At 49.7% G+C, this 23,927-nt stretch overlaps 1 protein-coding gene across 3 annotated transcripts; it reads right to left on the reverse strand.

The window, feature by feature from the left end:
* Positions 1-3,757: 3,757 nt before the first annotated feature.
* CARD19 (caspase recruitment domain family member 19) lies at positions 3,758-23,354 on the reverse strand. 3 transcript variants are annotated; one of them, XM_062008368.1, is made up of 6 exons: positions 23,136-23,335; positions 14,086-14,228; positions 13,832-13,985; positions 10,275-10,334; positions 8,850-8,921; positions 3,758-7,579 (listed from the first exon to the last, which is right to left on the reverse strand). In XM_062008368.1, exons 1-6 carry the CDS (start codon positions 23,179-23,181, stop codon positions 7,467-7,469), a joined length of 588 nt encoding a protein of 195 aa, XP_061864352.1. In that variant the 5' UTR covers positions 23,182-23,335; the 3' UTR covers positions 3,758-7,466. The 3 variants fall into 3 exon arrangements, with proteins under 3 accessions (XP_061864352.1, XP_061864354.1, XP_061864355.1); XM_062008370.1 differs by lacking the exon at positions 23,136-23,335 and adding an exon at positions 20,212-20,294; XM_062008371.1 differs by lacking the exon at positions 10,275-10,334 and having other exon boundaries at positions 23,136-23,354.
* Positions 23,355-23,927: the final 573 nt, after the last annotated feature.

Here is a 23,927-nt window from a genome sequence, read left to right on the forward strand (position 1 = left end):
GGGATTTACCTTTCACACCAACTGAACTCTTGACTCTGGATTAACTGCAGCCGCTTGGCCTCAGCCCCACTGTTCCAGCAGCCCTTGGCCGTGGCACTGGGAGCGTGGCACACAGGTTGTCACAGGATACACTGAGATAAATAGTGGAAGACACTGAATAAAATGATTTCAAGAAAAATATCTAATCAATTGGTATCCAACCTCCTAACAGGGGGCTGACAGAACATACCTTCCCTCCTGTGAAGTGCAATGGATTGTGTTGAACTCACTTTCCTCCTCCTCTGCACTTTACTGAAGATCTGTTTTCATTGTTAGTCTCACCCATCGAATTAGTTCATGAGAACTATTGAACAACCTGTTTACCTTCCCAAGGAGAGTGCCACAGCTCCCAGTGGGGCTCAGATGCTCCAACACCTGCTCAGCAGGCAAGGTGGGCTTCATCAGAAATGGAGCCAGCAAAGTCTCTGGTTGCTTTGTCTTCCAGCCTCCTTCAGGATGCTTTCCACTCCTCCTCTAATGGTCCAATATTGCTTGTTGGAGGGAGCCTCAACCCTCTTTCAATGGGTTTTAATTATTAGCTGGGAGGTGAGTGGTACCATGGTACAAAGTACCTCACCAGGACTCCTGCATCAGCATCAGCAACCATCTTCACTGGTGCCAAAAATATCTGAGAATAAATATCTGCGGATATCTGGTTCCATTGCCACCCAACACTACCCCAGCTTCCTGGCATCAAGGATGAAAACAGAGTGTTGGAAAGGCCTTATGTTTCACATTTGTGTTGGGCTTGTGGAAGCCATGCAGGGACACAGCTACATGTCTTTAGCCTGAAATAGGATTTGGTTTTTTCTGTGTCAGAAAATATGATCCATCAGGCGTGCCAGGGAGGGCCCTGCTCAGGAAACACATGCTTGTATTTTCCCTCGGGCTCTGGTGAGCAGTGACCCCAGGCACCACTCACTTTGTGTGTTCCTTTATTGTTGTTATGGCTGTTTGTTCTCTCCTGGTGCCATTCTATTACACTGTCCTTATCTCAACCCACAGTTTTGCCTTTTCCTCTTGATTTCCCTCCTCCTCTTGCTGAGGTGAGGAGTGGGCGGGTGGCTGCGTGGTTTGATCGTTGCCAGCTGGGCTTAAACCACGAGAACCAGAGAAGCTCTTTTTTCTCCATGCTGCTAAAAGAAAAAGGGGGTTGAAAGCCCCACATCCCAGAGCCACACTGGCAGGTCTCACCTTGAAGGGACCAGGGTTACCAAATGGAGATGCTGGCTTCTTTCTTTGAACCTGATGTCACTGTTAATGTTTTGTTTAATTTGTGTTTCCCTGTCAGTTGCAGGGACAGGGTGTGATGGAATAACGAGTCTTCATGTTTCCAGACTCAGAACCAGCCAAGACTCATCCAGGGCTGAATTCCATCCAGCTCTAAACAAGGAATTTCGTTCCCACTTGTTTTCTTAACAACTCCATGCCAGTCAAGACAAGTTCCATCTGCACCCCACAGTGCTCCCTGCCTGGAAATACCCTGAAAGATGCTTTTGCAACTCTTACACAGAAAACTGCTATCTGCATTACTCTAATTAGAACTGGTTCCCAAAAGCTCTTGGCCCCTCAAAGAAAGTGCTGCAGAGGATGCAACCCTGGCAGAGCAGGGCAGGAAGCACGGGCGCTGCTGGGGAGAGACCCTTTGCTTCTGACACCTGGGTGTTTAAAACGTGTGTTGTCCTTCCAAGTGAGGACAAGCCCGAGCTGGCAGTGGTAGAATGGAGAGCACAGCTTTTTTTGCCTCTTCTCCCTCCCTGAAAATCCCCAGAATCCACCTTGTGGTCAGTTTTAACACATCTCTATTGAAAATGAACCACTCGGGCAAGTGGAAAGGTTGCCCCAGGACATGGTACAGGTGGGAGAGGGACAGAGGGCTGAGCTCTCCCCAGGCAGCCCTGAGAGCACGAGTAACACACCTCTCTCCAAAGGTTTCCAGGGTGCTTCTCAGCCCCAGGTAGATGTGGAACTCTCAGCCTCAGTGGGTGGGCTTTGTTCCTTCACAGAGAGATGAGAAGCGTGACCCTGCTGCTCACAACTGTTACACATCAGGAACATTTGAGAGGCACAGGCATCCCAATTCCAACCTCTGCCAGGAGATTTTAAAATGAAATACCTCAGAGCAGACAGAGGGAAATGAATCTTCACTCTCTGCCTTTCTGTTGGTCAGAGCTGAGGCCGTTGCTGGAGCAGCCACTGCAGCGATGGCTGGGAGACAGCAGCTGGAAGCCACGGAACGTCCTCAGGAAGAGGCTGCAGGGCCCGGGCACCACAACCCCCTGGCACATGAAACTGGGGAGAAACTTAGAAGGAACATCAGATTCACCCAAGTGTGAGGGAGTATTTTGCTGCTGAGGAGAAGTCGACATAGTCCATGCCGTGAAGGCCCATGGCCCTGTCATTTATTGAGGCTGCTGCCACCCCACTGCCCTGCTGCCAGCTCACAAGGCACAGACTGAGCCTGAGAGGTTTTTGCTTTACTGGGCACAATGTTATCAAAGATTTATCAACAGCAGCATGGCAGAAAGCTTTTCCCAGCCACTGCAGTCTATAATGGCCCGTGCTCCAAAATAGAAAGGGCAGGTCAGGATTCACCTGAAATGCACTTTTATGCCAAAGCAGCAACATGGAATGAAGCTGAGTGATGCTGCTACACCCCCATCTCATCTCCAGCCACGGCTTTATTTTGCATTTAGCACTAACAATGTCCTTATGAAGCGGGCAGATTGAAACTATAATGACAATTCCCCCCCTCCCCCAAATCCTACAGTTCTGTACCTGAATTGAGCCGTTTTGTCACTCACATCCAAGCCTTGGTGTGTCCATGGGGAGCTCTGTGCTGTCCCCTCCCCGGCACAAGGTCGCTGCTGCAGTGGCAGAAGGTTGGAGCAGCACGTGCCCGCTCAGCATCGCTGCTAGCACGGCCCCTGCAAAAGCTGCCCCTTCCCCTCTCACCCCAAACAGCCACGTGCCAACCCGTGGGGAAGGCAGAGGGAGACTCATCCCACCTCTTCAGGCAGAGACACTCCAAGAGAGAGCAAAGGATGAAGAGGAAGGCTCTGGCTGAGTAACAGTTATCCCAATAGCAATCACCTTCCACTGACACCAACAACCCCATAAACAGTGCTTCACAGGCCATGGGAAGGTGCTGAAGCTCTGGGGTTCCTCTTGGCCCCCAAAGAAAGTGCTGTCCCAGGGGATGCAACTGTGGGTGTGAGTCAGTGACTGCCCCTGAGCTTCTCCCATGACAGCAACACGCTGCTGTGGGGGGATCCTTCATACTGCCCATGGCAGCATCTGCAACAGCAGATCTCCCTTCAAAGGGCACCCAAAAGCATGGGCCAGGACAAATGTGTCTGCCCAGTTTTCTTCCCTGAAGTCTCTTTTTGGGTGGTCACAATAACCCTTAACATCAATCTTGTGTCAGAGGAGGAGGTGGGTCTCCACGTGAGCCTCCACAGGCAGGACCGAAATGCTGGAGTCAAGGCCTGCACGGATGTGTCCTGTTCTGCCTCAGATCACTGAACAGGTCAAGCAGAAAACCTGCAAAGAATCCTGAAAATGTTAACAAACCTGCCACAAATACCCAAACCAACACTGTGTCACTGAGCACAGATGAGGGGCAGTGGGCTGGGCAGCAGCAGCCCCAGAGCAGCATCACGCTGAGAAGCACTTTGGGACAAAGGCAAAGCATTCACTGCAAGAAAAAACACTTGGGTTGGGTTTTGTCTCAGTACAAAGCTTTATTTCATTGCCAGCTTCACCTCATTAAAAAAAAATACCATCCATTCCTCTCTACAGAATTCCAGCAGCTGGGTGTTAGGGGAAATGGTTACAGCCATGGGCCCAGGAAGCACGGCACGGCTTGGCACGGCTGGCAACACTCGGCACACACACAGCAGCAGCGAAAAGCAGCCACAAACTGCGGCGAATACGCTTTCAACTCATTGCAGTGTGACAAAAAACCCTCACAAGTGAAAGGAACAAAGACAGGATCTGCCTCTGCAGCTGCGAGAACCCCGTCCGGCGGCTGTGAGTGAGTCACCGTTGTGTCTGCTCCGGTGCGTCACTGCGGTGCTGCCCAGAGCCGCCCAGAGCCACTCAGAGCCACCCAGAGCTGCCCAGAGCCGCCCAGAGCCGCCCAGAGCTGCCCAGAGCTGCCCAGAGCTGCCCAGAGTCGCCTAGAGTCGCCTAGAGCTACTCAGAGCTGCCCAGAGCCACCCAGAGCTACTCAGAGCTGCCAGGCCTCACACAGAACTTTGCACCCCCGTGGGCTCTGCCCTTGGAGGCCACCCTGATGCTTCGCCACTGCCATGGCTCAGGGTCCTTGTCCTTGAACCAGGACAGCCCTGACACCACTGTCAGCACCACCAGAGGCAGCTCAGCTTTACTTTAGATCAAAAAGCTCGTTCATAAGAAAAAGGGATGATTTTTGGAGAGGTATCAGGAGGCCTTCACATCCCTTTCTGCCCCTGAGAGCCAGGCCAAAGGGTCAGGCCCTTGCTGGGAGCCATGTGCAAGGCACCCACAGCCAAGGGAGCAACTGCAACAGCCACATGCTCCCCACTCTGGAGCCCACAGCCTCTCCTGACAGCCATGATCAGCCCTCCAGGAGCTCAGCCCTCCAGGAGCTCAGCCCTCCAGGAGCTCAGCCCTCCAGGTGCTTAGCCCTCCAGGTGCTCAGCCCTCCAGGTGCTCAGCCCTCCAGGTGCTCAGCCCACAACTCTTGTATCCATAACACCACTAACAGCACATTGCTGCTTACTGCTGCAGGGAAAAGCAAATGTTTCACATCTTCAAGGAGGGCTGTAGGAGGTAACAGGGATGTTGAAACATGGCTGCTTTATCAGCTCCTGCATAGACTCACAGGAACATTGCCATCCCCACACATCACCACCTACAGAACTGACAGGGACAGGACAATTGCCCTGCACAGAAAGCAAAGTGCATTCCTGAGAACCCATCCAGGCTCTGCAGCAAAGGCCACACTGTGCTTGGCTGCACAGACACCCTGGCACACTGCAGCCAGCCAGGTGCAGCCAGGCCCCACTGATCAACCTCGCTTTTACTTTTTAAATGAATGGCTGGGGCCAATAATGGAACACATCATTTTCTGTTCTTTGCTGTCACATCCTTTAACTGACACCCCTGGGATGAACCAAGACTTGCTTTTCCTCTCTCCTCCCAGCCCTAACCCCAAGGAGAGCTCACCCTGCATTATTTATTCTTCCCTGGAGAGGCATCCTCTCATCTCAAGCAACCTCAGAAAGGGAAGAAATAGCAGTCACAGCCCTTAGCAAACTTCCTCATTTCAGATGGTTTCCAAGGCTCAAGAGAGCCCCTCGGTTTCAGGGGTGGGGGGGCTGTGTGGCACTGCACAGCGCCTGCTCCCAGGGCAGTCCCACCTGGGGGGAGCTCCCAGCCCTTGGAATCCCACCCTGGGGATCAATAAGGCACCTGAGGTTTCAGCAACAGCCCACACCCATCTGCAGCTGCCCCTCAGAAGGCACCACAGGGATCAAGGGAGTGGAAGGTAGTGTGTGGCAGCACTGGGGCCTCCACTCTGCTCCATGTGGAGAGGCAACCGGTATAGTCACTCTGAGTAAGGGGTTTTGGGGTAAGATGGAATATCATTCCTCAAAAGAGGCTTCAAAGTTGGCTTCAGGGCCAAGATTTAAAACCCTTTTAGCTTTCAGAGATGTTTTTCCCAATCCCTTAAGAAGGGGCTGCTATAGGAGGTAAGCAGCAGTGGGGAAAGGAGCGTTTCATTCCAAACATTATAAATAAGGGCTGGTTATAAATAAGGGCTCTCTGGGAGCTCAGAGAGCTGTGAGAGGAAGCTCAGAGTTGTGAGAGGGCTCTGGGAGCTCAGAGAGCTGTGACAGGCTCCAGGAGCTCAGAGAGCTGTGAGAGGGAGCTCAGAGAGTTGCAAGAGGGCTCTGGGAGCTCAGAGGGCTGTGAGAGGGAGCTCAGAGAGGGCTCTCTGGGAGCTCCTGGCCTCCCAAAGCAGAGCAGCACCAAACCCCATGGCATAACCCTGCAGCCCCCTGACCTCAAGGCAGGGGTTGAGAGGAGCTACACTTGCACCTGCCATGGCCACAAACACAAGATGCCTGTTCTTGAGATCTACTCTGGCGAAGACTGGCAGCCTCTACGTGGGGCTGGCTTGTGTCCCAACCACATGCTAATGCCCTAAGGTAAAAACACTTTAGCAGAAGAGTAATATCAGGTCCTCTGAGCCTTTTTCTCTCAAGACATTTCCCACAAATACCTGGCCTTGGCTTGCTGCTCTACTAGGTGCATGTTGTCCTGGGAGGAAGTACAGTTAGTACATGATGACCTTCCCTAATGAGAAGACAATGACATTTTGATAGCACAAAACCAGTTTAAAGCCGGAAGACCATTTTCTGTCTGATAGCTATAACTACTCCAAACAGCCAAACATATCACAGGTGACATTTGGTCAGACCTGGAAATCTCTTCATCCAGCCAGTGAAGAGCTCCGAAGTGTGTTGCTCAGCACACAGAGGGCCACGGTCTCCCCAGGCTCCTCATGCTCTTGAGCAAGGAACTGAGGAACCATCCCCAGAAACGGTTACGTCCCGGGGGAAGGAGAGTCCCCTGTGCTGTGCAAGGTGGGAGCAGGAGCCACAGCCCTGACTCCCTGCACCTCCCTCAAGAATTTTTGTCTTACAAGGGCTTCTGTGAGCTTTCAGGTCTTGCAGAAGAAAAACATCACATCATGAAAAACCTCAGGATCTTCAAGGAAATGTATGTCCTCCTGTCCATAAGTAAAGCCCCATGTCACGGCACTCAAGTCCTTGTGAAGTATCTTGGGTCGCTTCAGCTTCTTAGATACACAGACTACAAAACACTTCACCAGAAAAGGAAAAGCTCAAGAAACCTGAAAAACCTTCTTGGCAGTTTAAAGCACTTCATCCCAGAGCTGTGGCAGCGAGTACAAAGGGTCTCGACAAGACAGACAATCCTGAGACAGGGATCACTCCCTTTGTAAGGCTTTGGGTACATGGAGGGGTTTAAGTGCTTTTCTTGAATCATTTACCACAAAAGACAGAGTAGCATTCTTTAAACAGCTGTGCCCCTTCACTCCAGGATGAAACACATACACACACACACACGGCTTCAGACTCACGGCCGCTTTGGACATTGGTTTCAAGTTTGTATTAAAAAGATGGGTTTTACCAAATGATAAATACTTTAAAATAAGCATTTACAAAAATAAATGGTCCATTCCCATAAGGAAGGACATATAAAGCTGAAACTCTGAATACATCTTAAGGCAGCACAATTAGTGAAGAAGCTCGTTAAGGAAATCTTTGGTAGGAGATATCGCACGTTAAGAGCCACGCACCGTTGTCGTCCCTTGGCAGGTGCACTCTACAGACAAGTGAAGAGGCAGCTCCTCCTCAGTTTCTTGATATGTCTTCCAAATACAGCATACAAATGTTTCTAACGTGTCTTCCTATGATAATAGGAGAAAAGCCCAGGATTCTCCTGGCTCTTCCTATGACTTTTGTATCTAAATCAGAACAAAGACAGGGGGAAAAAGAGAAAGTGAACAGAGTTAAGTTTCATTCCAGCCAATAAGCAGCACCTCCAAAGAATAAAAATCAATTAAAAGAGGAAAGACATTTCCTTCCACATCCACTGCCAGGCTGGGGGAGCGACTGGGTGTTGGGATTCAGTGCTACGAGTGCAGAAGCACGAAGGGATGGTGGCATCAGGTGTGAGGCTGAGCTCCAGGGGCCCTGTCACACCTGAAAGAGCCTCAAATACTGGGGAAAAACCCACTCTGGAACAAAGATCTGGAGAGATTGGCTGCTATTCTTAGTGAAAATAAAGTCTGACTGGAGGCACATGGCCCTCCACAGGAGAAAACATGAACTGTCAGTTGGCACAGAAACAAGGAGCTCTGCAGCCTGGAAGGGAGAGGCCTAATCAATAGGACAGGCTGGAGCTGAAACCAGTTCAAACTGGGAGTACGATGCACATTTCCAACACTGTGGGAAGCTAACAGGGATCAGAGGAAGGGAAGGATTGTCTGAGGCTTTGGTATCAGACCCTGAACACTTTCCTGAAAGCACTTCTATCGAATGCTGGTGACTGAACCCTTTCAGCCTTAAACCCCGACCCCACGGACAGCTCAGCTGAGGGACTGACTTGGGACTGAGGGCTAACCCAGCCCAGACCCCCACACCACCTGAAACAGCCATGGACTGGTGCTACTGCAGCCCACAGCTCTGGGAAAGCTCCAGTAAGGAACAATGTCCAACTGCAACTGTTTTGAGCAGAAGGCACCAACCCACAGGGACACACCACAGTGCCTGCAGCCCTGAGCTGTGTGCTGGCAGTGACACGGGGCAGGCTGTGGAGAGCAGTGGGGGCTGCTTACTGGCTGCTGGAGAGCAGAGAGGCCAGGGCCAGCCATGGGTGGCTGCTTGGGCCCAGCAAATCGAGCCAGCTTTCCCCAGCCCTGGCCACGCTTCAACCAGCTCCCAGGGCATGGGCAAGCCAGAAGGTCTGGGTCTGTGTCATGGCTGCTGGGACTCATTGCTATAGCAAGAGGAGCCCACACCACTACTGATCTTAAAAAGAGCCCCTGTTTGTGGCATGCCCTGTAAGCAAACTACCCATTATTTGTCTCAGCACTCCTGAAGCATCATTTGTGTCCTGCCTTTGTCCATGAGTGACAACGCATGACTTCTATGGAGGGGCCAGGATGGGTGGGCACGTTGTCCCCTGGTTGGACTAGTGGCAGCAGCCAGGGGGCAAACACTGGCACAGCTCACCTGAGTGACAGTAATACCAGAACAAAGCGAACCCCGCCGCCACGCTGAAGCCAGCCAGGAAGAACACCGGGCCTGAAGGAGATGAGAATGGAACACATTAATGCAGAAGAGGGCAGTGGAAGTTTAGCTCAGTTCATAAATCATCAGTTGCTATGAATATGCATAATTAAGCATATTGAAATGAGGCTAACATCTTCACAGGTTGGTGTGTTCAGTGGCTAATGCACTAAGAAGCACAGTCACTGCAATTCATTTTTCCTACAGCTGCTCTGACACCACCCACCCCTGTCCATCCAGCCATATCTTATGGAATTTGAGAGAGAGCTTCTGGACATGTCTCCTTACTCTAAAACTTTATGCAAAAACTCCTTTAAACACAACAGAATCCTCTCCAGCCCCCTAGGACCTCACCACAGAGTCACATGTGACTCTGAACAGCCCCCCTGGGCCACTGTGCTGTGAGAGGCTGAGATACCATCACCAGAGACTGCAGATTTTTAGGGGTTTGTTTTCTCCCCACCAGTCTCCCACAAATTCCACTTTCATTACAAACATTCTTGTCCTTGTTTATGGTTCTGCTCTCCTGGAACAAACCTCCCACTGCAAACATCTCCTTCACTTGCCTGTGGGACGTACATAGTGTAGTGCTGATGTTCTGCAGTGATGCCTAATAAAATCCCTTCTAATTCATACTTATCACAGACAAAACCTCACAAAGGTTTATATCTGCTTCTCTATTATCTAATATGCTACTTGCATTTACTACTAGTTCATAGAAGGTGATTTTATTTTCTCATAATTGCCTCTACAATTCTAAAGAAAACAGTTAAATGATAGAGTAGCTCACTATGAATTCTGAAAACACTTCAGCTTTCTTGCAGTTTCTTCCTTTTCAAAACACCTTTCAATGAATGAAATATTTGCCTCTAATTTGGGAATCAAATGGAGGAGGACAAGGGAAAAACAACCTGTTTTCCCAAGGAAGCTATAATGAAGTTTACCCTTGCTCAGGTTCCCTTGTGCAGGAATGATTTGTACTGCAATTGAAAGCTTAAAAAGAAAAAAGAAAGTTAAATAAAAAGATTGCTGATGGCCTTATGCAAAAGAACAGCAGCAGCAGCCAAACAGGCCTCACTGTTCAGGCAGGGAAGAAACCCCAGGAAACACAGAGCCCAAGCATAGCAGTGTAAGCACTCACACCGTCATAAGGATTAATTAAACTCCACGCTCTCTTGCGTTTTCTGGGATTGGTTTCCTCACCAGCAGCTCGTTATGTTTTCCTCCATTAACTCCACTTAACTTGTGATAGTAAAGACATCATAAACCAAATGATTTGTTACATTAAATGCAAATTACATGATGAAATAAACTGCATCATAATCGGAAAAGCCATCCCATCCAGTGCCAGTGCACGAGCTTATTTACCCCTGTCATTTAGCATATATTGCTCCTTGCCAGTGTCTATCTCTGTGGGATCTGTGGTTTCTAGAAATAAAAGCAACACAGGAGAAGTTAGTACTCAGCTCCAGCAAACAAACAAACAGCAGCAGCACATGCAAAATAACACACTTCAGAAAAGTAGCCAATTTGGACACAAAATATTTACCCCTCCCAAGGCAAAGGGTCGCTAGAGTTACACCTGGGTACATGTTGATCAATGGACACAGGCACACAGCACCTGAACGCAACTGCAAACAGCTGCAGCAGCACCTGTGATCTACTGGGGCACCGACCACCTGAGTACAGACACTGGCTTCCCAAGTGAACAGAGCAGGAGCTAATCCTTGCACAATGCCAGACATGTTCATTGTGAGAAACACTGAACAGCTGTTACTTCACGTGCTAATCTGAAAACACCCCTCTAACTCAACACATCACCACTCCTGCTGCTCTTGGGTAAATCTCTGGGCATTAATGTCTGGCAGATGAGCAACTTGGAATAAACTGCTTGGCACAGATGATTCATCCAAATTCTGGTCTCAGCTGAAGATGTGTTCAGCTTCTGTCCAATTCTGCAGGTGCAATGCATTAGCATTTGCCACAAATAATTTTTGCCTCCACTTTTCTGCAAATTTAAGTAGAAAAGGAGGTTGACCTTAAGACAAACTGCTCTGTAGTCTGCAGCATTAAAACAGTTTCTGGTTTGGGTAGAATGACCTGTAGGTCCTTCAGAGGTGCCTTTGCCATGGAGATGGGGTGATAATGCTGTCTGCAGAATGCGTGGGCAACTCCAAAGAGCCCCACTGTCACCATGATGGCAGAGGAATGACTTCCCTTTAAGGCATCATGAATCTGCAAAGCAGCTTGTTGGCCAAACCTCTTTGTGGTCAAGAGGGTTAAAAAAACCCCCAAAATCAATGAGAGCTCCAATAGGCATCACAGTGCCATGTGCCTTACCCCCCCTCCAGTGGGACTGTGGGGCCACTCCTGAACATTGGCCCACAACATTCGACTTCAGGCAGAGACATTTTGTTCTAGCACAAACTTCACAGCTGCTTTAAAAATGAAAAAGAAATCTTTGAAGAGATTTTCTTTGCTGGAAATGTATTTCAGATGTATGGCAGCACATAATCTACGACAGAACTCTGTCCTGGCCATCATGCCCTCACCAGTAACTTTCTCTCTCCCAGTGTGATTGCTTGTTCCAGTTCAGTCTGCACTCAGAACAAAGTCCCCATGGTAGGGATTCCCCTTTTTCCTTCCCATTTCTAACATCAATTCTCTAAGTGCTCAGTGCTAAATGTGACATTTAACAACTACTGCTAAGAGAAACATTTGAGGAACATGTGAGAGGTCTGAAGGATAATATCTGATACTCAAAACGTCCAAGTTCACTTAAATGAGAAATAACACCTCATGCTGGAGAGGGAGCTTTTCCTGATGAACAAAACTGTTTGTAGTTTTAGCTTGAAATGCTGCACAGATGTTTATCAACATGCAACCCAGAAGGCAGACATTTGTTTTGGTTACAGAACTCATAGGAAGCAGCAAACATCTAACACAGTCCTCTATTTCCTTCTCGGGGCAGTGTAGGGACGCCGCAGAATCTCAGCATGCAGCAGCATTTTAACCCAGTTATTCAATTCTTCTCATCGTTGTGAGGGTGGTAACACAGGGGAGAGTAATGAGATACAAACAATTTAATGACTCATGATGCTTACTGGAGTCCTTTGCAAAATGCAACAGCAGCACAAGCAGCTCTGTTTCTCCTGTGAAGCACTTCTGGCACATGTATTTGTTCAACTGTCAACACACTGAAGAAACTCTTCAACCGTCAACACACTTGTGAAATATTACTCTTGGTCACTACACTAAGGCTTCTTAAGTTGCTCTTAATTAATAAAGACAATTTGCTGCTTTCTTGTCAGTCTGGTAGAAAAACCTGTTACTTCTGAGCTCTACCTGAGTAAAAATCACAGATCCTTTCTTTGGTGCTGAGGTGAGGGAGCCCTGGCCCAGGCTGCCCAGGGAGGGTGTGGAGGCTCCTTCTCCGGAGGTTCCCAAACCCACCTGGACAAGTTCTTGTGCCCCCTGATTGAGGGGAACCTTCTTTAGCAGGAGATTGGGCTGGATGAGCTCTGCAGGGCCTTTCCAATTCCCACCATTCTGGATTCTGTGATCCAAGATTATTTGATTTAAGAGCCTGTTCTCAAAGGACGTGACTTCTTCAGGTGAATAGCAAATCAAAAGCGCTGCCTTCCAGCTGCTGCGAGTTGAACCGACTGGGATTTGTGCTCATCCGAGATCCTGAGGCAGGGATGGGCCCAAACCATCCCAGTTCAAGAGACTTCAGGCACAGATGTGGAGACCTGGGGTAAGTTTGCAGTCTCTCTGTGCAGGAAGGAAAACGGTGCAACCTTCCACTAGTACATATGTGTGCTGGGTAGACACAAACTTTTTCCTTCATAAGGAAAGGCAAAATGAAGCCAGACAATGCAGTATCTTCCAAGGCAATTACAATTTTATGTGCCATTTTCACTCCAGAAATACAAGAGGTTTTCTTAAACCTATGGACTTTTGGTGCAAGTTTGAATCTCACTGGAGTCTAACCCACATGTCTAAAATTTCCCCTGGGATCTGAGTTTCTTACAAGTAGAAATCAATTGCCTGGTGAAGCATTAGTGCTGATAGATACTGCATAAGGATTTCTGAAACTGCAGTCCCTTTGCAGCTTTGTTGAGTGTGGGAGTTTTCCCTCAGGCTCCTCAAGTAATTTCAGCACGTGGGATGTCTGGACAAATCTCCCATCCATTTGGACACCATTCTTTTCTCCAGTTCATTAACACAGTGTGGGTTATCCCAGGTCAGCAGGTCAGGCTTGGTATTTTCCTTAAAGAAATGAGCTCCTTTGCAGAATAGAACCAAATCTGCTTGTGCCTCAGTCTTTCTGAAGTACACACATGTACTTGGGGACAGCTTTAGGGATGCAATCAGGCTTGTCAGGGGCACAAAGCCAGTCCTAAGTGATTAATATCACATTTCAGCATTCAAGGGCCCATGAACGTTTGCTTCATGTTGAAGGAGACACAATGAGATTTACAGATTGAGGGAAAGCCAAGCTTCTGAGCCACCAGAGTTCTGAGCTTAACGAATTTCAGGTTTGGAAAGTTCTTCTGTACTATGAGTCCAAATAAACCCCAAGGAAATAAACAAGTCCTTAAGAAGCAATGGCTATGAAAACAGAAATCATACTTCATGCACACTGCTGTTTTACATGGTGCACTTAAACTGTTTAAAAGACTTATTTTGTATGTCAAAACAACCACAGAGGTTTTGGGCTGCCCACTCTACACAAGGACTATGCAGTCAACTCCCCTTATGACTTTTGGAAAATGCTAGTCAGAAGGAATGAAGATATACCCCCAAAACTATGTAACTACCCTAAGCAGGTTATTTAAACAACCCAAACCTCAAATGAAACAAGGCTTTGTAACACACTAATGAGGAAAGCTACAACTCAATTAACTTACAAATCAACTTACTCAAGATTTTCCTGCTTGGCAGGTCATTATACAGCTGTTCAGCATTGATCTGTAGAGCCCTGTAAAACTCTTGACAGTGTCTATCTCCTTTCTTTTGAAGGTGCTTTATCAGATCTGAAAGCCTGGTATGGAGTGACGCCCTTGGATTCCTGAACTGTAAGAGAAAAGCACGCATGAGAAGAGAGGCTCCACCAGCAGCTGAGCTCCTGACCCACTAAAACAACTGGCATCCACTGCAAACTTTGTCAAATTACCTTCTCTGCTTCTGCATTGGTAAGAATCTGGGGGTAGACTCTGTTAAGCTGAAGAATAATCTTATCAACCACTTGCTCATTCAGTCGGCTGTTGCTTGTAAGAAAATAGGTGTCATGCTGCAGCCGGTGACAATACGACTGATCTGCAGAGAAAAGCACAGAAAGAACCAACCACAGCAGTTAGTTAGCAAGCCATTTGTAAATTCTGTAGATTTCATTTTCCTGACTGTGGTTAAATAGCTAAAATCAAACTACCATCATCATGTAATTTTAGAAAGCTCTGCTGCTCATTAGGGAAACACAACACAGCCACGTGCTTTCAAAGACTCAGTCACTGAAAAGTACAAGATGTCCCAACTCCTGGCTGGTCACGCTCGCTGCCTCTCTCTTCCCCAACAGAGAAGGTTCTAAATGATTCACATGCCAAGCACTGATGGATATTTAATCAAATACAGACTTAAAGTTGTGAAATCACAGAAGACACATTGTCTATCCCTTGTTGTCAGAACAAGTATATTATAGAGAGGTTCTTTCTGATGTAGAGTGGTGAAAGGACATAAGTCTGGGCTCAAATTCTGTGTGTTACTGGTAGTGGCACAGAGCAGAGGGTTGGCCTTGGCCTGCTGCTCAGCACCCACACACAGCCCTGCACCAGCTGGGACGGAGGGGTGTGGGCAGGACTGTGATGGAGTGCTCCAGCCTCACTCCACCCAGTCCCCTGAGAGGAGACTGCAGCAACGTGCCCAGACCCAAACACAAGGGCCACAGCAGGAATAGCATCTCTACCAAGAGCCACAAGGTGTTTTAGGGAAGGGCTTGTGCCGCCCATCCCGGCTCCAGGGCATTCAGAAAGCAGGATCTTTTTATCACTGCAGCACTCTCAAAAACACATGCAAATCCACCACAGCTTTTTCTGTGAGCCCAAACCTCTGCAAACACACAATCTCAGACCTGCTGTTGCTTCAGGCACCATTTCCACTTTGACAGCCAGGGATTTTGCAGGTGCAGAGTTTCCCCTGCAGCTGCTTGTCTGCAGCCCCAGATTAAGACATAGGCACAGACTGCTTCTGCAGGCTACTGTGCCCTTAGCAGATACAGAAAGAGAATGTCCATACCATGTCTGAAATAAGTACCAAAATGTCACTGCAGCACTTAATAACTGAGCAATATAGAAATCAAAACACTGCCCTCCCCCCCAGCACATTCTCCATTTAAAGCAAATGCAAGAGGTTTATGGTTTGGGTACCAGAAAATACATAACCATCAGCCCTTTGTGTCCTGCAAATCAGAGAAGACAAACAAAAGAATGAAGGAAGAGAGCCTGAAAACGTTGGCACAATGCACTGCACCTATGCACAGTCCTTGTCCTTTCTGTACTGTGAGAGGAATGTGTCACACTGTCCCTTACAGCACCAGCCCTTACAGGGAAGGGCTCAGGAGAACCTCTGGTGTGAGGAAGCCAGTGACACCCCTACTAAAACCAGAACACACACTGATTGACACTGCACAGGCAGCTGCAACTCTACAGCCACAACAGGATTTCGGCTCCATCCTCACTTTTTAGACAAACCCCAGATGACTTCCACGTGTTTCCACTGCCTCACTTTCCCAACGGCTCACTGCCAAGGAAGCCTTTTAGTGTACTGTCAGAAACATCCTGCCCTGACATACTTGCTGTGCAAGTCCTTGTTTCAAGAAGTTCCACGTTATCTGGTTCAGGGCTTAGATCAAACTTCTCCTCAGATCAACTCATTGGCATGCACAAAAGGCTGAGGCAAGGAGCGGGACACTGAAGTGTCTGTTCATGCAAACACTGCCACGCTCCCTGCAGCCGCCTCGTTCTGCTTCTGCCTCAGCTACACGATTTGCAGTGATTCTCAGTGTCACCAACAACCCTGTACCTCCTGCAAACTTACAAAAAACACGCATTAAACCAGGGTCTGACAGTCAACAGAGCAATTAAACTTCAAATAACACTGTGACAATCCAACAGCAAACCACGGCAGGCGCAAAAAGCACGACAAGGATCCAGCAGAATGAGGATGTGAAAAAACACAAGCAGGCTCGAAGTGCCATCTCCTCCCCTGCTCCTTGCCCTGCTGCTGCCCTGTCAACACCTGTCCTCACAAGGGCAGAAGTCTGTGGCAGCACTGACAGAGGTGCAGTTCAGTGTGACTGAGTGACCAAGGCACGAAGCTGAGCTCATTTTCTGTGCAGGCAGGTCTCCCTGTCCTCACGGCGCTTCCCATTGACACACACTCAGGAAACTATCACCAGTCACATCGAAGGCTTTGTGCTGCCATGTGAAATTGTCACTGCTGCACCATTCTGTAGGGCATAAGCCCCTCTGAGGTTTATGTTTTCTTCCCATCTAAGCCAAAGGGCAGGAGAAGAGGAGGAGACTATGCTCTTAGCAGTAGCCAGAGGGGCCAAGGGCAGACCTCACATCTGGCTTGGGTTCCTGTGGGATGCTTCTCCCACCCCACTGGATGCTCCGTGTTTAACAAGCACCCACGAGGCAGTCTGCTTCCTCGCCATTCCCACAGAGACGTTTCACCTGCTTGCACCTTCACCTCTGAATTACTCAGTTCAGCATTTAGGACAGGGTGTAAGGTTTAAAATTGCCTGAAGGGCAGTTCTCAAGCTCAACATTAGCTCAATAAAAGCTCAGCTGAAGTGTCTCACCCTTTCACTATCTCACCTCTCTCCTCCAAAATCTTTTGCCTTTCCTCTAACTCCGAGAAATCTCTGCCCACATGAGACAGGAACTGCCTTCAGGCTTCTGGTAGAGCAGAGAAGTGAAACTTCCCACTGACACCACCCACCAGTGCAGAATTGTGCCCCAGCTCCTAAACTTAAAGAAAACAAACAGACAAAGGCCCTCCAACACTGGCGGGTAGAAGGTGGTACCCTGCTCTGGAGTGATAAGGGTATCTGGAAAGCACATGTGTGCCTCTGCAGCCACCGTGGGGCTCAGCTTGCCTCAGGACCTCCAGCAGCTTCCTCATGGCATGGACTTGCTCCCAAGCTGGGACAGAGTTAATTGTCTCCCCAGCAGCCGGTGCAGTGCTGTGGGTTGGATTTAGTGCGAGAATAACGTCGGTAACACACTGATGCTTTCAGTTGTTGCTAAGTAATGCTCACACCAAATTAAGGATTTTTCAGCTTCTCATGCCCTGTCAGCAAGCAGGCTGGAGGGGCACCAGCAGCTGGGGAGACATGGCCAGGACAGCTGACCAGAAGAGGCCAGATTGCTGCTGGGGGACTGGCCAAGCATGGGTCAGCAAGAGGCGAGGAATCACACTGGGCATCACTACTGTTCTTAAAATGTCAATTATTAATTCAATGGCTTAGTTGTTGGCTGGGGTTAAATCACAACAGGGTGTACAAACACGTCCACACCATGAGGTTTCATAAGCACTATTCATGAGCAGCAGCTCTTTAATATCCATCATGTCCATTATTTACACTTCAAAGAAACAGAGCCCAAACGAGGCACCTTCACAACTGCAGCAAGGCTACTGACACCGCTGTCAGGCCTTAAGAATTTAGGGAGTGGTTGTTTGGGATGCTTTGCATATCCACCTTTTATCTCTCAGCCTCAAAGAGCTGACAGTTAACACAGGGACGATTTTAAGTCTTTCTGAGAGGTGACTTTGTTTTGAAGAAGCAGTCACCTCAGCACTACAGGGGCTGCCCTGCTGTCAGAGAGTACTTGCCTGGGAGGTTCAGAGCAGCAACAGGTCAATGAGCTACAGCTGACAGCACAGGCATGGCACTGCCAGGTGCCTCAATAGCCTCAGACCATAGGAGGATTGCATTTAACTCCAAATTTGTAATCTGATGTTGCTGCATTAACCTAACGAGGCATAATCCTGTCTGTGGGCCCCAGTCCCAGCCGCAGGTCTGAGTGAGCATGAGGGGGTGTGCAGGCAGCTGAGGGGCTGGAACTGCACACCACAACATGAGGGCTGACTGAAAGGCTGCTCTGAAAACCATCAGCATTTCCTTACTCACAGGAAATGTAAACTTGTCAGAGACAGGCAGGAAACTCAGAGGCAGTCTCTAACAGTAGAGAAGAAAACATGACTAATAATTTCATGTTATTGGCTTATAATTACTCATGACACATCGTATACGGCCGCTCTTTTCCCTTCCCAAAGCACAGAAGGCCTCTGGCACACAGCACACACATGCCAAGCTGACACACACAGCCTGCACCAGGCCACATGCCCCGAAGCAAAGGAAGCACTCATATCATTAAGAGATATGAGAGGAAAGCAAGAGATTACTGGTTACTTGTAACCAGCAGCTCCTCAAATAGATAATAAAATGCATTAAATTGCTGATGATGAATGTGCAAGCAGCAAACGACAGGAAAAAAGGCAACACAAGCATTTTTCACCTGCTGGTAAAAGTCACCCCTGTTGAAACCCTTCCTGAATTGATACATCTCTTTTCTTCCTTCCAAATGGCAATTAGGTTTCTGGCAGTAGCTGCAGCATGACCCAGCCATTACACTAAGTGCTGACATTTTAAGGCTGCTGATCTGTATTTTGCCCCCGGAAGTAGCAAGGCTCCTACGAAAAGCTGAAGCCATGTGCCCATAACATGCCAGGCTGTCCTCTTCGCTCCTGCTCTGTGTGTACATCTCTGGTGAGGGATCTGGGCCCTGAGGGGTGTCAGAGTCACTGGCACAACACCCTGAGAACACAAAATATACCCTCCAGGTTATAACGGCTGTCAGACTGCTTAATCATTCAAGAGCTTGTGTTGTTTTCTGTACAAGGACTATCAAATGGGATTTTATCTCTAACAGTCCCTGCGTCCAACCTCCTTCTGCTGCCCTTCTGGTTAAGAGCACATGGCCCTTTGGCCGGGGTCTGCATCACCACCTCATTGTTATCAGGGTTGAGGAATGAATGCAACCGCATCATTTCAGAGCCACAGGCTGCCACCAGCCCCTCCTCGTTATGCCGTGACACAGAACTGCTCCCATCCAGGCGTGGGCCGTGGGAGCACAGGGGCTGCCAACCACCTTAAGCCAGCTGGGCACACCTGTCCAATTAACACCACCCAAGGATGCTTGATACCATCTCTGACACCACTGTATCTTTATTACAGTTTCACCTTTTGTTTTTCCTCTTTAAAAGCCTCCTTCCATTTACCAAGAGAACAGACAGGATCATCACAAGCAGATAAAACTAAACACAACAGACACAGAACCAAACATATCTCCTTGATGTTCTCAGAGAGAACAGCACACATGACTTGTAAACATCCCTGCCAGAAACCTCCGTGGTATCTGCTGTGCACTGCAAACACGAGTCACAATGTCCTGTAAAACTCCTGGATGGCTTCCACAAACTGACAACCCAAACCTTAGAGGCACCTGACCTGCCATTTGTACACGTCCATGCAAACCCCTTGTTGCAGCATCTTAGGAAAAAGCTGAAGTCTCTTAGCTTAACACTGATTTAGATGTTGGCTTTTCCCCTTCAAGAGCCCAAGAAAGGGATGCTGAGGATTTAAAAAGGACTCTGGCTGCAGAGAAATGCTCTGAGACGATTGGACTGCACTGATTACCTAATGCAGCCCCGACAAGGAGCAACTGGTCCGCTCTTCTGAGCTGGACGTGGCGAGACTGAGGTGAAAGCCAAGGTGCCACCCTCCCTGTCCACACTCACCCGCTGCCACGCACTGGTGCCAGTGGTAAGCTAGTCACCAGGAGTCAAGAACCTTCGGCAGCAAGTTCAGTAACTCATCTTTAGCTGAAATATGTTTAGAAAACAGAAGAGGAAAAAAGAATAACGGAGGGAAAAACATTTAAATGCTCTTCATAACAGTCACTCCTACGAGTCCTGGTCAACGCGGCCCTTCAGTACCCGGGGGAGCCTGCGGCACCGCCGGTGCAGGGGCAGCGCTCCCGGGGCAGATGGGCCTCACCCGCACGCTGCTCCCCGCCGCGACACGCGAGGCGTGAACCCGCATCACCCCGCACGGCACGGCCGAACCGCGGCTTCCCCGCGGAGCGGCCCCGTCACGGCTCCCGCAGCCCTGTCCTGCCCCAGAGCCACCGCCACACGGTCCCTGCGAGCGCCCGCAGCGCTGCCCCGCCGCACTCACCGCCCATGGCGCCGCTCCCCGGCCCTGCGCGGCGCGGGCCGGCGGCGGGCTGCGGCCGTTCCTGCTGGCGATGGCGGCGCGGGCGGGGCGGCTGCCGCGGCCGCGCCTCCCGGAGCTGCCCACGGCCAGGCGGGGCGGGCTCGGCGCGGCAGGGAGGGAAGCGCCGGCGCTCCCCCGCACCGTGAGCGCTGCCGGACTTTCCGCGGGTCGTTCGCTGCTCACAGCACCGCGCCAGCCTTTTCGCCGTATCAATCCCAGACCTTTAAGATCAAGTCCAACCACTAACCCAACGCTGCCAAGCCCCTAAACGACGCATCCATCAGGTTGTCGTTCCAGTCCAAGGCACGGGGGCAGCTTCTCTCAGCCCAAGCAAAGCTTGCGGTGAAGCCTCTGGTTAATTGGGGCGTATTAACTTCATGAGGGGAGAAATACAAAGAAAGCTTTGCATTTTAAACGCTCCCGTTAGCACAAAATCTCGTCAGCCTTTAATTACCCAGCAAGGTGTGGAGGGCAATATGCCTCCCCAGGTGTAAATGCTGCAGAGGAGTGAGGCTGAGCCTTGGCTTTGCAAGCTGTGAGAAAGACAGACATTATTTATTACTGCAGACTTATTTTTTCCTTAACTGTAAGGTCTGGCATTTTCATAATGTATTGGAAAAGGCAGATTGCTGGTATGACAAAGAGAAGGGGTTATTTGTAATTGTGACTTATGCTGAAACCACGAGGAAAATGTTTGAGTTAAAGAGAGACAGAAATCTTCTGGAGACACTAAAATCACAGTAGGCAAAGCTGCCCATAAAATGCTCCAACCCCACATCTGCCCTCACCCAGGCAGATTGAACCTTGTTAAATCAATTTGCTTCTCTCGAGGAGGAAGTGCCCAAGCACCAATGCACACGTTTCCCCATAAAACACAGCCCTTGCCTGGGTCACCCCTGCTCTACGGGACTCTCCAAGGCTTTGCCTTCGTGTCATTTTAACCCGAGCTGGATGGATACACCGGGTAAAGGGAGGGGTAATGAAACCCACGGCCCTGTGCGTGATGGCAGTTGCAGCTTGGCACCCGGGAGTCCGCATGTCCCTGCCGTGGGAGAGAAGGGGTTTAGCGAGGACTCGGCTTTGCGCCGGGAGACACTGTCAGGAGGGGCAGGGTTTAAAAAGCGCGGAAGCAGCATTTGCGGGACGTTTGCAAGTGCTGCCACCTCGTGGTCTGAGGGAGGAAATGCACCCAGCACAACGCGAGACGGTGCTTGGGGTTATGAGGCTTTGCAGCGGGTCCTGGGGCACGTTATGGGCACATACCTCACACACAGTGCTGGAGCTCGCACGCAGGGTTAGCCACACAGCGCTGGAGTCCCCTGACAGCTAATTTCCTTCACCACCACTCCTGACTTTGTTTTGGGGGTCCATCCCTCCCTACCCGTTATCAGAGTGATTTTTGGCACTGAATTACAGTGACAGAAACAGGCAAGGAGACTGTCATTTGATAACCTTTTCCATCATGCATTTTAAAGACTATTTCATCGCTATATTAAAATACGACAGTGAGAGGTGTTGCACAGTCCTAAGCAGCAGAGGTAATTCAGCACGCTATTTGGTTTTATGGCCGTTTTATACCAGTGTGAATCACTGCATTTTGTGTGCTGCTGAAAGGTTTCCCTGGAACCGCTACCACAATCTAAACCATAAAACCAAAAACCTGGTCATCTTAATGAGACAGAGACTGAAACCTCTAACGGGAATCTTAGGTGTCTTTTAGTAGACAGTGTTTCCAAGCACCGAGTGAAATGGAAGTGAAAACCAATCCTTCAGGAGTGCTGCCGTGCACAGTGCCACGTGGCCTGGAGATATTTTTGTCCCACAGACTCAGATAACGATACAAGCACAGAGGGTTAAATATATCTCCCCCTCACGGCCATGGCATGCCAGGCGTCTGTGGCCATGTGGCTGTGCCTGGGAAAGGCAGATCCTCGGGCCACTGCCGCCCTGGCAGAGGCAGCACCGAGGGACATCCCTGGGGAGGCTGGAGCTCAGTCCTTGGCCACTGTGGTCCCTCGCTCGTACCGGCAGCAGCCCTTAAGCTCTCTGGGGCAAGCGATGCTGATTTCCAGCCGGTGGCAGCCTGAGCGCAGCCCTCACTCCTGCTGCCTGATTTCCAGCCGGTCTCAGCCCTCACTCCTGCTGCCTGATTTCCAGCTGGTCTCAGCCCTCACTCCTGCTGCCTGACTTCCAGCCGGTCTCAGCCCTCACCAAGCCCCTGCTCCCGCTCAGGGCAGGCGTGTGCCCCCTCGGTACAGCCCAGCTCACTTCCCCAGCGCTCAGATTCCTGCGAAGTTTGTGTCTCCCAAGACAGGGCCTGAGCAAAGTGACCTGCCCAGCAGTGTTTCCTTTCCCAGCGTCTGAAGGACAGCAGTGTATTTCCTGGTTAGCTAATCTCAAAAGCCGTTGCAGTTTCCTCCCTGCTAAACCCACCAGTTTGTTTGTTTGACTGAATTATTTCATTTACTAAACATTGCCCTTGTCCTGGCAGCCTCGGCATGTTGTGTTTTCTTGGTTTGTCTGTTATTAAGTCACAATATGGTTTCTTATTTTCCCACAGCTGAGGAGGACTGGATCTCTTTAGGAACAAATTGAATCCAGACAGCGCAGCCAGTTTCTTTAACAAAGTCTTTCTTTGTGTTTAAGGAAATACAATGAAATATTTCTTAAAAGCTCAAATTACACACTAAGCTCCCTTCAGCAAGTTTTAGCTAATCATTTATAAAAACAGACTCTCAGAAGCAAAACACCCTGGGAAAGCAACGACCAGCTGGCCGCTCCCACCAGAGCCACTGCCCCTCTGTCTCCACACTCCCGTGCCTGCAGATCCGCACCTCTCAGAGCCGGCATTCCGCCCAAGTTCCCCGTTACAAACGTGCACTTACGTGTCTTGTAGAGCATGGTCCATCGGTTCCGTGGGCCGTGCTGCATCCGGCACGCGTCCAGCGGCCGGGGCGTCGTGCTCCGGCGAGGGGAGGTGTCTGGAGGAAGGAGGGAGGCGAACACGAGACGGCTCTGGGCCACAGCCAAGGCCCTCAGCAGGTCATACTGTGGGCACGGAGCCCGGCGGTGGGACCTGGGGCTGTGCCGTCGCTCCGGGAGCCAGTGGGACTTTGCTGCTCATTGCAAAGGACATGCAATGAGCTCTGAAAGCAGAGGGGGTTTGTTTACTCATAGTTATGGGGTGCAGTGGTTTAACTGTGGCCAGGTGCCAGGTGGCCACCAAGTTATTCTGTCACTCCCCTTCCTAAACTAGACAGGTGAGAGAGAAATGTAACATGAGGCTCATAGGCTAAGGACAGGGAGATCACTCAGCAATTGCCGTCATGGGAAAACCAGACTCAGCTTGGGGAGAATTTGATGTATCAACAATCAAAATAGATTAGGGAAATGAGAAATAAAAATGAATCTTAAAACACCTTCCCCTCCCATCTCTTCTTCCCAGGACTCTCCCTCCTCCCCTCCAGCAGCACAGGAGGATGGGGAATGGGTGTTACAGTCAGTCCATCACAGATGGTCTCTGCTGGTGCTTCCTCTCAGGGAGAGGCCTCCTCACACTTCCCACTGCTAGTGTGGGGTCCCTCCCACAGGAGACAGTCCTCCATGAACTTCTCCAACATGGGTCCTTCCAATGGGCTGCAGTTCTTCACAAACTGCCCCAATGTGGGTTCCTCCGT

Source organism: Colius striatus, chromosome 15 (genome assembly GCF_028858725.1).
Source record: "Colius striatus isolate bColStr4 chromosome 15, bColStr4.1.hap1, whole genome shotgun sequence".
In the NCBI taxonomy this organism is placed as follows: Eukaryota; Metazoa; Chordata; class Aves; order Coliiformes; family Coliidae; genus Colius; species Colius striatus.

What these genes read in the sequence shown, in the direction of transcription:
- CARD19 (XM_062008368.1), bottom strand. Translation starts at nt 23,181, where the DNA reads ATGCAGCACGGCCCACGGAACCGATGGACCATGCTCTACAAGACAC. An exon ending in ATATATGCTAAATGACAGGG is followed by an intron (nt 8,922 to 10,274) that starts GTAAATAAGCTC and finishes CATCTCCTTCAG; the next exon opens with GCCCGGTGTTCTTCCTGGCT. An exon ending in CTGGTATTACTGTCACTCAG is followed by an intron (nt 7,580 to 8,849) that starts GTGAGCTGTGCC and finishes GTTCTGATTTAG; the next exon opens with ATACAAAAGTCATAGGAAGA.